The sequence below is a fragment of the Hippopotamus amphibius genome, chromosome 1 (genome assembly GCF_030028045.1).
Source record: "Hippopotamus amphibius kiboko isolate mHipAmp2 chromosome 1, mHipAmp2.hap2, whole genome shotgun sequence".
In the NCBI taxonomy this organism is placed as follows: Eukaryota; Metazoa; Chordata; class Mammalia; order Artiodactyla; family Hippopotamidae; genus Hippopotamus; species Hippopotamus amphibius.
In genome coordinates, this window is record NC_080186.1 from 154,670,192 (window position 1) to 154,683,704 (window position 13,513).

A 13,513-nucleotide genomic window follows, 5' to 3' on the forward strand; every position below is an offset into this window, starting at 1 on the left:
TTATCCATTGTATAATTCTAGGTCTTCATATATCAGATTTTCTTAAAGTTGGGTCTCTCTCTGGGGCAACCATAGGTCATCACATAGGTGACTTCCTTTCACAAATACTGTTAAGTACCAGGTATGTCCCAGGCATTGTGATGGATTCTGAGAAGCAAGCTGTAAACACAAACAACACATTCCTGCTCTTACAAAGCTTACTGATTCATGGAGGTGACCACACTTGAATAACAAGGACACGTATTAACTGGGGGGTGGGTTGGGGGGCTTCCAGGAGGAACTGATATGCCAGCTGAGACGGGACAGAGTCATAAATGTTAGTCAGACTAAACTGTCTGTGTGGCAGCATGTGAGGATTAGGATACAGGGAGAACCACGTGGGGAGGCTGCGCAGAGGATGGAGAAAACCGAAAAGTCCTTATGGGAAGAGAGAGAATCAGAAAAAGATGTTCCTTTCACCCAGGATATAAGTGAGTGATGTGGAGGAGGTGAGGCTAGGAGACGGGGCAGGTTCAGGCATAAAGAGCACCCTGAGATGTGAAAGATGTACTCATAGGTCTTTGAAGGATTTTAAGCAGGGCGTTGGCATGATCAGTCTAGCCCTTTGGAAAGACGGCCCTAAATTAATGTGCCAAGAGGACAGGAGGCTTTGGGAGGGGGCTCTTGCAGGCAGCTCAGGCTGAGTGCCTGACGGGCGGGTGGTCTTGGGCACAGCGGTAACTGCTGTCTCTGCCTCTCCCAGGGCTTCCAGGGCAGCAGCTGAGGAGACCTCCCCGAGGGGCAGCACGCAGTAGCTGCTGAGCCATCGCACCCGGGAGAAGCAGCAGGAACATGGCAGCCCCTGCTTGAGAGGAATCAACACCAACAGACTCCATTCAGAAAGGAACAATGTCCAAGAAAGGGCGAAATAAGGGCGAGAAGCCCGAGGCGCTCATTGTCGCCCTTCAAGCTGCCAATGAAGACCTCAGGACCAAGCTCACGGACATCCAGATAGAGCTGCATCAAGAGAAGTCCAAGGTGAGTGGGGCTCCCGGAGGCCGCGGCCCAGGAGGCTGTGGCCCGGCTCTGCCTGCTGGCCCGCCTCTGTGGGCTCCTGTCTGCTGGTTGCCAGAGAGGGCAACAGCCCTTGGCCAGGGGGAGGTTCCCTGCGTGTGGCAGGAGGGATGTGAGCACAGGATACACAGAAAGTGAGAAAAACCTCTTGTGAGGCTGAGCTTTGCCTCCTCAGGAAGCCAGAGGTAAAAACTGGGACCATGCCCACAGCCCCTCCTCACCACCGCCTCTGGACACTTCTTAGGCCTATGGCCTTGAGCAGGTACCACCCTTGCCTCTGTAGTTATTCCTCCGGTGGCATTTAGAGCAACCTTTGTAAAATGTGTCCCTCATGTCACTCTACTGCTCAGAACCCTGCAGAGTATTCCTGGCTCTCTCAGTCACAGGACTTTCCCCACCACTGCAGGACACTCCCTCCTGCTCTCTTTCCGACTCATCTCCCACTACTGTCCCCCGGGTCCCTGTGCTCCAGCCCCTTCGCTGGACCAGGAGACATACACCCATCACACTTGGGCCTCTGCCCTGTTCTTCCCCAGGCAGCGGCATGCTCCTTCCTCACCTCCTTCAGATCTCAGCTCCGGTACAAGCTTCTGACCACAGTACCCGACACAGAGCGCTTCCCAGGCCCACACACTCCCTAAGGCCTGCCTCTTCTTCCTTCATCTCAGAGCAGTTTCTGTGCTTATTTATTCACTTGTTTAGTGCTTCTCTCTCCCCAGTCAAGTAATCTCTATGGCAGCAAAGTCTCAATTTACCTCTCTATCCCTAGAGCCTAAATAAATGTCCAAAACTGAAAAGCTCAAAGTATATTTGTTGAATGAGCAGATGAATGACATGACTGAAAGGTGATTTCTTCCTTATACGTTAGCTTCTTCAATCAGTCACATACTATTATCCCGTAGAGCTGGAATGAGGTTTAAATTACACAAGTACATAAAGGAGTTATGAAGAGCTATGAGAAAATTCATGTCAGATGCTCAGAGAGCTGCCTGGCACATAGTAAACTCTGAAAAAAAAATTCATAGTAATATCCCTTCTAATATGCTGTATGGTTGAGCCAGTTGCTAACTAGACTTAAGGAAGTCTCTTTACTTTTCTGAGTCTCATCCCTTAAATGAATATGCTAACACCTATCTTACTAGAGTGGTTTGGATGTCAAGCAAGGTCACGGACAGGAAAGCATTTTGAAATACCCGACAGGCATAAGATAGTTTTGCAAAGCAGAGACAACCATGTCAGCATAAAGTTACCTTAAAGAGATCACTCTTTGTGTAGTAAGGAAACGTTCTTGATCGAGGTATAGATCACAAACCAGCAGATACCCTTATTCTTTTTAATCTACCTCTTCTTCCTTGACATTACTATTACATTTTTAAAATAAATTTATTTATTTATCTATGTATTTATTGGCTGCACCGGGTCTTCATTGCTGCGTGCAGGCTTTCTCTAATTGCGGCAAGCAGGGCCTACTCTTCATTGTGGTGCGCGAGCTTCTCATTGCAGTGGCTTCTCTTGTTGCAGAGCAGGAGCTCTAGGCATGCGGGCTTCAGTAATTGTGGCATGTGGGCTCAGTCGTTGTGGCTCGCGGGCTCTAGAGCACAGGCTCAGTAGTTGTGGCGCTCAGGCTTAGTTGCTCCACGGCATGTGGGATCTTCCAGGCTGAGGGATTGAACCTGTGTCCCCTGCATTGGCAGGCGGATTCTTAACCACTGCGCCACCAGGGAAGTCCCACTATTACATTTTAATTAGTTATTTTCTCCCAAACCTATTTCTCTTGGCTTGGGCAATAATAAAGCTTGGATTGGCCAAAGCTCCTGGCCTCCTGTCACAGCTAAGCCTTGACCTTGGATACCAGACCACAGTGTACAGTTTGTGAAAGATATTTTTTAGTTTCCATGAAGCTGAAAGGCATGTGAAGTCCTAAAACTAAAATAAAAACAAACAAACAAACAAAAACCCAGAAGTTTTTGTGTGAGTCAGAAAACCAGAATATTGTCTTTCTCTCTCCTTGGGGACAAATTTCAGTGTCTCAGTTTCTCAATTTGTAATTCAGATGACTGAATCTGTTTCTCCATATGTGTGTCTCTCAAGCATCATTGGGCATTAGAATAACCTGAGGGAACTTATTAAAAATTGAGATCCCTGGACCTAAAACCCAAGGATTCTGATAAAGTAGGTGGGTTGAGGATCAGGACTCAATTCCAGCAAACAATCCAGACAGTTCCCATGGACGGGGTTCTCTGACTTCATGTTGACAAACACTCCACTCCACGATTCCTTCCAGGTCAACGATCTATGAACATTTCATTGGTTTTAACTTTCCCTGGGGCAACATAACCTTTCAAGGGAGACAGACTCCTTTAATTGTAATAACAACAGAATGACAAACTACCTTCGTGGGAAGAAGCCCATCCATCTGGAGACTGGAAACCATAACCTGCTGCTGATTTACAGAGAGCAAACTCACAAGATTTTAAAGAGGCAGAGGCCCTGCAGACCCCGATCCTGCCATTTTCCACACATTCAAGCCTTTTAAAAGGGGTAACTCTTGACCATGGACAGAGCTGTTTATCCTGCCTGTGTATCCAGGGCCTGGCACTGGTGTCTAAGCCAGCAGGTCTGAGAAGAGACGAGAAGCCAGACTTGGAATAAAAGCACTGCCCTGTGGTCCCCCGCCCCGTCTCCCTCTCCCCGGCAGTTAATTACAATCCCAGCACAGGGGCGACAGCAGAGCCGCACCGCCTGTCAGCAGCACTCCCCAAAGAGCAGAGGGAATTTAGAGGGCAAACAAGACATAAAGCGGTATTATTAAAATAAATACGATTGTGTTTCCAAAGGCCCAGGCTTTAAGAGAGAGAATATGAACAATGCCAACATGTGAATTCACACTCTCAGTTTGGCTCCGAGGCTATGATGATAAAATGACAATGTAGCCACTGGGGAATGGACTAGTTAAAGAGTGGAAACCTTTGGAGCAATGGGGCATTACTCATTTTTCCAGAAAGACAAATCATCCCATTGACATTTGCAGAACACATTGCAGATAGAGCAGAGCAGAGTCACAAATGCTAGACTTTACTGAATGTTTACAATCTTTCAGACACGGTAAAAATACTGTATTTCCTCCTGTCATAATCCCAGCTCTTTGCCTTAGCTCCTGAGTGACCCTGAGCAGGTTATGAAATCCCTTTATGTCTTCCTTTCCTCATCTGTCACGTGGGATAATTGTCGTGTTTACTTCCTAAGTATTTGTGTGTTATTTTTTTGAGCAGTTAGTGTCAAACATGTTGTGTTATAATCCGTTTGTCTCATTTCATCATTACTACCATTCTCTGGGGTGGGCATTGTGGTGATCCACATTTTACAGATGAGGAAACCGAGGCTCGGTGAGGTAAAGCAGTTCACCCAGAGTCGGTGACAGAGCGGAGTCTTCAACTCCCCTTCTCTCTCCTCACAAGTCTTTTCCCTCGGTTTTATTGAGATATAATTGACATATAACATTGTTTTAGGTGTACAACATAATGATTTGACATATGTATAAATTGTGAGATGATTACACAATAAATTTAGTCAGTATCCATCACCTCGCATAGTTACAAAGTTTTTTTTTCTTGTGATGAGAACTTTTAAGATATACTCTCCTTACAACCTTCAAATATTAACAGGATTGTTAACTATAGTCACTATGCTGTGCATTACATCCTTAGAACTTATCGTATAACTGGAAGTTTGTACCTTTTGAACACCTTCACTCATTTCTCCCATCTCCTACATCCTGCCTTGGCAACCACCAATCCATTTCCTATATCTGTGAGCTCTAATTTTTTTTAGATTCCACATATAAATGTGATCATACAGTGTTTGTCTTTCTCTGACATATTTCACTTGGCATAATGTTGCAAATGACAGAATTTCCTTCCTTTTTATGGCTGAATGATATTTCATCGTGTGTGTGTGTGTGTGTGTGTGTGTGTTTGATATGTCACATTTTCTTTATTTATCCATCAGTGACATTTAGGTTGTTTCCATGTTTTGCAAAGCCTATGCTATACTTAAAAAATGTGAATGTCTGGAAAATATTGAAAACCACAGGCAGAGGAAGAGACAGTGTCAGAACTTTTCTTTCAACCATTATGCAAATTTCAAGTGGAGAAACAAAGTCGGGGTGGGAACATACCCCTATCCTTCTCCCATAGATGCCTGCATTTTCACTGCAGAGAAATTAAGCTAAACTATTAGACACAGTCAGCTTCTGGTGATTAGAAATTATCTAAAAGATTTGCCAAGTGCTGATAGGAATAAACATGATAGGAAGGTCATTTCAACTGGACTCCAGGCATAAGGGCCAAAAGGATATAACTATGAAGAGCCTGTGATGGACAGGAAAGAACACAAGGTGTGGTCTTTATGCTGGATGACCTTGTCAATTCTGGGCCTGCATTTGTGCGTCTATAAAACGAGCAGATGGTGGACGACATAAAAGAGCTAAAAGGTCCTTCCAAAATGGTTGGGATTTGTCAGGAAAGGAAATTGTCTGCTCTAGCTCTTCAGGACCCTTCCCCGACCACCGAATTAGATGACACTGTTCCCCTAGTTCCATGTCCTCTACCTCATTGCCCTGTAATACTTTAATCACAGGACTCTGTACTATCTGAAGTTGATTGGTTGTTTATTGTCTGTTGCCCTCAGCTCGATGAAATGTATGCTTCTATGGGTAAGAGACCATATCTGCTTAAGGGATCCCTTAAGTAAGGGATCCCCAGTGCTGGCAATGCTGCTGGGAGTGTAGGAGACATATCCTGCTTGTTGAATGAATTTTCATGATTCTTTCTAAAACATTCCCAACAATCCCATGGCATAAGTAGATTATAGTATTTATTTAGGTGGGCAACCCTAGGCTTGGATGGAGAAAGTATTCCCACCCAGGTCTGTTTTTCTTGGACCAGCACTGAGCCATTTGGCCATGGTATTTTCCTGTTTGCACACCTGGGATTGCTGTGAGATGTGAAATCCACCCATCTGATTCCCCAGGGTTTTGTCCTGTCCCTCAGAGGCAGCCTGCAGCTAGGGTGAAACCCACAGGCACAGAGGGGATGAAGCAGGGCAGAGGAGAGGGCTCCAAGGGTAGAGGCAGTGAGGCAGCCGGCCTGGGATGCAGGGTTTTGGAGGAGTCAGCTCCAGACAAGAGTTTCCACCCTTAGAACAGCTCTTCAGATTACAAAGCAGTCCTCACAGAGAGCCTGGGACAAAGGCAGCATGCAGTACTATTCTGATTTCACTGAGAAAGAAAATGAGTTCTAACCATGTAACTCATTTGCTTCCAGTGACACAGCTAGTGGAGGAGCCAAAATGGGAATTCCCATCTTCTCTAAGGCAGTGTTCAAGGTAATGCTATCTTATTCCACTGCACTCTGTTGCCTCCAGGGCACTCTCAGAAAACCAGCCAACCTTCTCCATCCTCAAGCTAGTACTCTAGAGCTTCCAGGTTCAGGGCCCACATTGGGCATCCAGTATTTCTTGCTTTCTGCAAATTTAGTTTTGTTTTCAGGAAGCCTAAGTAGCTAAAAGCAAGAAATGAAAAGAGAGAAGCTTTTATTACTTCTCCAGGTTGTATAAAATCTCCCTTATGAGCCATGTTCCTATGGCCGCAGCCTTTCCCTCTTCACATCTCCTGTTGGAGAGTTACTTAGTGCCCACAAAAATCCCAGCCAGGCTACTGTGAGTTTAGATCTCCAGCAACATCTGATGTGGATAAACCAAGCTGAACCTTTTGCTAGCTTGTCTTGTCTTGATAACCTCTCAACCCTCCTTACCTTTCACAGGCTATCCAGTGTTTAATCCTAGATTTCTAGGCCCACATTAAAGCTCAGATATCACCCTCTTTATCTTGGCAGAATTTACAGTGGCATTTTTCAAAGGCCAGAATAGAATGAGAACAGGAGAAGAAAATATAATGTGAGGCCTAGTGGGGCAAGTCATAAATTTTCTTCCTTCTGTCATAGTGGAAGCTTTCCCCAGCAGGATTAAATTTTCCTAATGATTTTTTCTTTTCTTTTTTTCTTTTTTTTGATAAAACCTCTGGGGTAAAAGGGATATGGGAGGTGTATCATTCAAAGCCCTGTTCAGTACTCACCCGCTGGACCTGTCCCACCCCAGCCCTCAGTCCTTCTTTGTACACATAATCCAGGTATCTTTCAAGTTAAGATTAGATGCAACCAAAGAACTCAAGACATCTTGAGGAAACTCAATTTTATCTTTAAACATCTCTTTCTAATAGGAAAATAGTTGCTATGGTCTTGATAATGTAACCTTGCGTTGGCCAAAAAGTTTGTTCAGGTTTTTTCTTTAAGATGATATGTAAAAACCCAAATGCACTTTTTGGCCAACTCAATAATAGTAGCATTAGTCTTACCACCATAACATGGGTATTTGGATTTGTGTTGGTGGTGGTATTAGTATATCATTGCATGATATAATATCAATATATGTAATAATTTTCATCAAAATTAATGCTTAGTATCTACTATGTATTAATAATTGTTAATCTCCCATGTGTTCCAGCCTTTCGAAAGGACTTTTGCTACATTACGGAAGCCAGTCCTCTCAACAAGCATATGAAAAGAATATCACCTATCCTAGTTCACACATGAGGAGACTGAGGCTCTCCAAGGTTTCAGAGCAAACCAGGAGATCTGGGATCTGACCTGACCTGGCTCCTGGCCACAGTGGACTCTGATCAGCCTTCTTTATGTTGTGCTTATGTAGAGCCTGTTCCCCACTTTTCTCATCGGAATTTCGGATACAACAAATACTACCTACATCAAAGAGCTGTATAGGAGGTTAAATGTACTGATAGGTGTAAAGCCTTTAAAAAATTGCCCAATTCATACATAGTAAGTCAAGCCCTCAATAAATGCTTACTATTTACATGACTGAGCTGAAATTTTTCTCCATAAAACATTTCCACTAATCAATATTATCTCTTCAATCAACTAAATAATTTTTTCCATTTCAGATTATTATCATTTTCACGTTTGTTACTCAGGGGTAGTTCTTCATCTTTTTGTATACTTATTCTCATGATTTACATTAAGATATTAAAATCAATTTCCTTAGTAGTGCAATCTAAGCTGCAAATAATTTTTAGAAAATGATTTTACTACAGAATTTTTATTGGCTCTTTTTTCCTCCCAGATGTCAGTTACATTTTTTGTATCTCCTTCATATAAAACTCTTCTCCCAAGCTTTAAAAAAAAAAAACCTACCCAAAATGACAGTTTCCATGACAACCAAACTAAGCAGACATAAAAAATGCCAAATGTAATTCAATACCTTTGAATTTTCTTTGAGTTCTGTGGATTTCTTTTAAGTGATGGACAAAAAGACCAGTGTTTGTTTTTATTTGTATTGTCTTCATGCTGGAATATATTTTACATACACCTGTATTTTCACTTTTTTTTTCTTTTTCATTCATCTCCTCTCCAGCCTACACACAACAGATTAGTGTTTATAATTCAAGAGAAATTACAGAATCACAAAGTGGTACAATCTAATGCACCTGCAGAGAATTTAGCATAAATAATTTTAGATGATGAGTATCTCCTCTTATATCCAACAATAATATTACCTTACATTTTATAATACTTTACAGTTCAAGCTACTACTTTCCCATTCATTATCTAATTTAATCTTAAAAATAATTCTTTTACAGATATTTTTTAAAGTGTAGTCAAAGATCCTCAGGATAAAGCAACTTTCTTAGAGACAGCAGATGGTGAAATCAGAATACAAACCTAGAATCCATTACCCTTTATCCATTTTTACTACAACTTTTTATTGTTTTAGGAAGAGTTGCTAAAATTCCCTCAGTCACTTGTTACCTATTAGCTCTTATGGTCATGATACTGTCCCAAATGCCTAAGGAACATACATATATCCTGCTGAAATTGAAGATGAGCTATCACTTGAGCTAAAGTTAACTTCCCCAAGGTCCTAGATGGAAGATAAATTATCAAAGCTTCTAAATCAGTGAAAAATAAGGCCCTTCTTGTTAAAAAGTGCATTAGCTAAAAGAAGAATCTGCAAACATTTTCTGTGAAGGGCAAAATAGTAAATATTTCAGGCTTTCTGAGCCAGACAGTCTCTGTGAAACTGCTCAACTTGATTGCAGCGTGAAAGCAGCCATAGGTAATGTGGAAATGGATGGGCCTGGCTGTGTTCCAGTAAAACGTTATTAACAGAGACGGGGGTGGGGGCAGGAAAGATTTGACCTATGGGCTGTCGTTTGCCCACTCACGGTCTAGAAGATACTTCTTCAATTCATTGCAGAAAAATGGAAAGTTAGATTAGGTTGTCACCACGGAAGCACTGAGAGAAACATCAAACAGAGGATGGGGCAAACATTATATGTTAGGGGTTTTTTTTTGTTTTATTGCTTCATACAGGGAAGGGATGGATGAGGGCTGCTCTGGGTAACAGTGCAAGCCTATGTTCTCTAAAATGTATGACAGGATTCCTGCCTCTGGTTATGAGGCCAGCCAGGGAAACATATTGGCTTCATTCTTCACACGATTTATTTATTTTATTTTATTTTTTTTGGGGGGGGTACACCAGGTTCAATCATCTGTTTTTATACACATATCCCCGTATTGGCTTCATTCTTTAATTCCACACATGCTCTTTGTCTTCTTACCATGTGTTGTGTTGACAACCATTGGGTAGACAAAGATGAACAATGCTCACTGGCAGCCTTCTAGGAGTTTCCAATCTGAGGTGGGGTAGGAGAGAAGGTGGTGAGGACAGACAAGTGTGTAAAAAAGTACAGCCTAAAAAAAATGTGGAAGAGACCACTAAGGAGGTATTAGCAAACTGCACTGAGAAGACAAATGCAGGAGAAATGAGCTTGGTCCTGGGTGATCGGGGTGTCACGACCAGAGAAGGTGACATTTAGTTAGGTCATGAGGAATGAAAGGATCCCAAAAGGAGCTGAGGAGAGGGCAAGCCAGGAAGAAGAAACTCAGGCACACAGGGACCTAGATGGTAGGCATGTGCAAAAAATGGAATAATCCCCTGTGCCTGGAGAGGTAGAGTGAGGAGTTGAAATGGGAGCTGGAAGTCCAACAAAGTCTTCTGAGAGCTGAAAGATGCAGCTGAAGTGTTGGGATTTTATTCCTGAGCAGAAAGGAGTCCTGGCACATAAATCAGATCATACCAGGACTTTACTAAGAGAGTGTCAGCAGCAGTGTGAAGAAAACTCGGTTCATTAAATGAACCTCCAAGAACTCTGGAGCAATGCTGTTCAAAAGAAATATAATAGGAGCCACAAATGCAAGCTACATATGGGATTTTAAAACGTCTTATAACCACAATTTTAGAAAGTAAAAAGAAACAGAATGAATTTTAATAATATACTTTACCTAATTTATCCAAAATATTATAGTTTCAACATGTAATCAATGTAAAAATTACTAATGAGGTATTAATGTTTACCTCATACTGAGTCTTCAAAATCAGGTGTGTATTTTACACTTGGGGCAAGGCTCAGTTCAGACTTTGGATACTGCAGGTGCTCAGTGTGGCTACTGGCTAACGGGCATCTGGGAGGGACCCGGGCCTAGGCGGGAGGCAACACCCAAGGACAGTCGTTTGGGAATGCCTGGCTGCTTACTCTGCCAAGTCTCCTTGAGCCCTGAGTTCTTTTAAAATAATGTACGTGGGAATAATTGCTGTGCCTTTAGAATAAAATATTCATAAAATGCCATGTGGACTTAGAAAATCCTGTTCTAGCTAAAGGTAGGTAAACCGTTAAGGTAAGTAAACTCTCAGACACTTTACATTATAATTACAATGGTTTCAATAAGGAATTTGGATCTTAACATTTTGCAGCTGGAAAGGCTCTTAATTATTTTAGGAAACATTCTGATTTTACAAACGGCAGACACTCAGCATCACTCACCTAGAAATTACTCCCAGGGCTGCCCAATTCTTCCCTTTTTCCAGGTCACTGTGTGTGTGTGTGTGTGTGTGTGTGTGTGCGCGCGCGCGCGTGCACACGCACAAAAATGACAGAGACAGAGGACCAAAGACAGGCAGCAGAGATGAGGAGGCTGGAGGAGGACAGTACAACAAGAGCCTAGGGAGCGTTTTTTTTAAGCTACAAATGCCAGGGCCCCCTCCTTATCTACTGAATCAGAGATGGACTCACAGCCAAATTAAGGTGGTGCCATTGCTGATCTTATAGAGAGACCTGTATTATCATTGGAAATAGTACAAAACACAGGAGACTTTTTTTTAACCAGAACACCTCACAGGTAAAAAGATTAGAAGGAATCCTTTATTAAATTCCTTGGAGTGTTGGCTTAGGTGGACAAGAGAGTGTGGGGTAGTGAAGGATTCAGACACCCATGTAGCAGAAATAACAACAGCCACTGAGAGGGCCCTGCAATGCAGGGGTTTTGGGTGGTGTGTGTGTATCTGTAAAAATTTTGGGGGTGGAACCAAGTTGCCATAGTAAGAAAGGTAAGGTTGAGGACATATCAAGTGTTTTCATTCCTCACCTCCACCTTAGCAAGTTATCGTCTCTTCAAAAGAAAAAAAAAAAGGAAGGAAGGAAGGAAGGAAAAGAGAGAAGGAGGGAGGGAGGGAGGGAGGAAAAAAAGAGGAGGGAGGGAAGGAGAGGGGCAGGCAGGAAGGAAGGAAGGAAGGGAAAATATTTTATACTATCACTTTAGGCACGAGTTTCTTAGTCTGATCATAATATTGAACTATGGACTATCCTGGGTGTCTCAGAACATCCACCTTTATCAGTTTGGACTTAGCTAGGGATATGTAGTCTGGAAAGCTCTCCAGGTGATCTGTTTTGAACTCTTCACCAAGGTGAACACCATTATAGCGCCACTTCCTAATTTTAAAGTGCACACCAGTCACCTGGGGATTTCTTAAATTGCACGCTCTGATTCGAAGGTCCTTTGATTGGAAAGCCTGGGACGGAGCCCCTGCATTTTTGACAAGCCCCTGGGTGATGCCTGTACTGCTTGTCTGCAGACCACACAGATCAGTAATGCCCCAGAACATCAACTATTTGTCTCAACCGAGTGATGTAAGCATCCTCTGATATTTCCTTTCACACGCTGTATTCCCAGCATTACAAGGAATGTGGTTCCCCTCCCTCTTTCCACAGGGGGCTGGAATTTGAAAACAAAGGCATTAGGAAATCACAGGGGTCTGAGCTGCCAGTCCTACCTAGGGGAACACCTTTTTGATGAGGCTCACCTCCTTTCATCCTTTCGCCTCTCTGCCTTCAGGTATCTAAACTCGAGAGAGAGAAGACTCAAGAAGCCAAGAGGATCCGTGAGCTGGAGCAGCGCAAGCACACGGTCCTGGTGACGGAACTCAAAGCCAAGCTCCACGAGGAGAAGATGAAGGAGCTGCAGGCCGTGCGGGAGAATCTCATCAAGCAGCACGAGCAGGAGATGGCCCGGACAGGGAAGGTGCGGGATGGGGAGATCCAGAGGCTCAAGTCGGCGCTGTGTGCGCTCCGGGACGGCAGCAGCGACAAAGTAAGGACAGCGCTCACCATCGAGGCCCGCGAGGAGGCCCGGAAACTGTTTGATGCAGAGCGCCTTAAGCTCTTGCAGGAGATTGCGGACCTGAAAACGGCCAAGAAGCAGGTGGACGAGGCGCTAAGCAATATGATACAAGCGGATAAGATCAAGGCTGGGGACCTCAGGAGTGAGCATCAGTCCCACCAGGAAGCCATCTCCAAGATCAAGTGGGAGTCGGAGCGGGATATTCGGAGGCTGGTTAGTAACCGGGGGCAGAACCATTCTCTTTCCAGGCTTCAGAGCGCCGTGGGGTTTGCTTTTTCAGGGGGGTTTTAACGAGTGGATTATAAACAGTGCCCTCCTTCTGTCTAGTGCCATGGCCAAAATACAAGATAGGTCCGTAGATAAATAGATGCGCCCAGGCCAAAATCGGCATTGTAAAAGGTAAAAGATTTCAGTCACCTTTCTCCTGAAAACTGGATTCTTCCAGCCCACAGGGATGGAGAATATTGGTTGGACTCCTGTTTTCTTGGATGTCTATAGAAATATTCTGAATTATGAACTCTTCCAAAATCAGCAGGTTTTGTAGGCTTTCCATTTATAAAATGTTTGGGGGTGGGTGGGGCTGGGGGAAGTTTCTTTGGCTTTCAAGGTGTCTGAAAATGGCAGCCATTGGGAACATCCTCAGGGATCCACGTGTCTTCTCTCCAGGAACCGTGTCTGAAGACTAGAAATAGAGCAATAGAGCTATAAAACCCCTAGCCATTTTACAAAGAGATCTTCTTTTCCAGAATAAACAGGGGCCATTCAAAATAGGGGCCATTATAATTCTTAAGTTGGATGTCATTCCTAAGTAGCTTATTTGCTATTACAAATTTCCAAGACTTACTTCAACCCCTACTGAGCTGTCTTTCTTT

At 43.5% G+C, this 13,513-nt stretch overlaps 1 protein-coding gene across 1 annotated transcript in view; it reads left to right on the forward strand.

The window, feature by feature from the left end:
* The first annotated feature begins 888 nt into the window (after positions 1-888).
* JAKMIP2 (janus kinase and microtubule interacting protein 2) overlaps positions 889-13,513 on the forward strand; it is a 62,034-nt gene continuing 49,409 nt past the window's right edge. Inside the window, exons 1-2 of the mRNA XM_057748102.1 lie at positions 889-1,017; positions 12,357-12,854. Coding sequence (XP_057604085.1) covers positions 889-1,017; positions 12,357-12,854 — 627 coding nt within the window. The remainder of the gene's footprint in view (positions 1,018-12,356; positions 12,855-13,513) is intronic.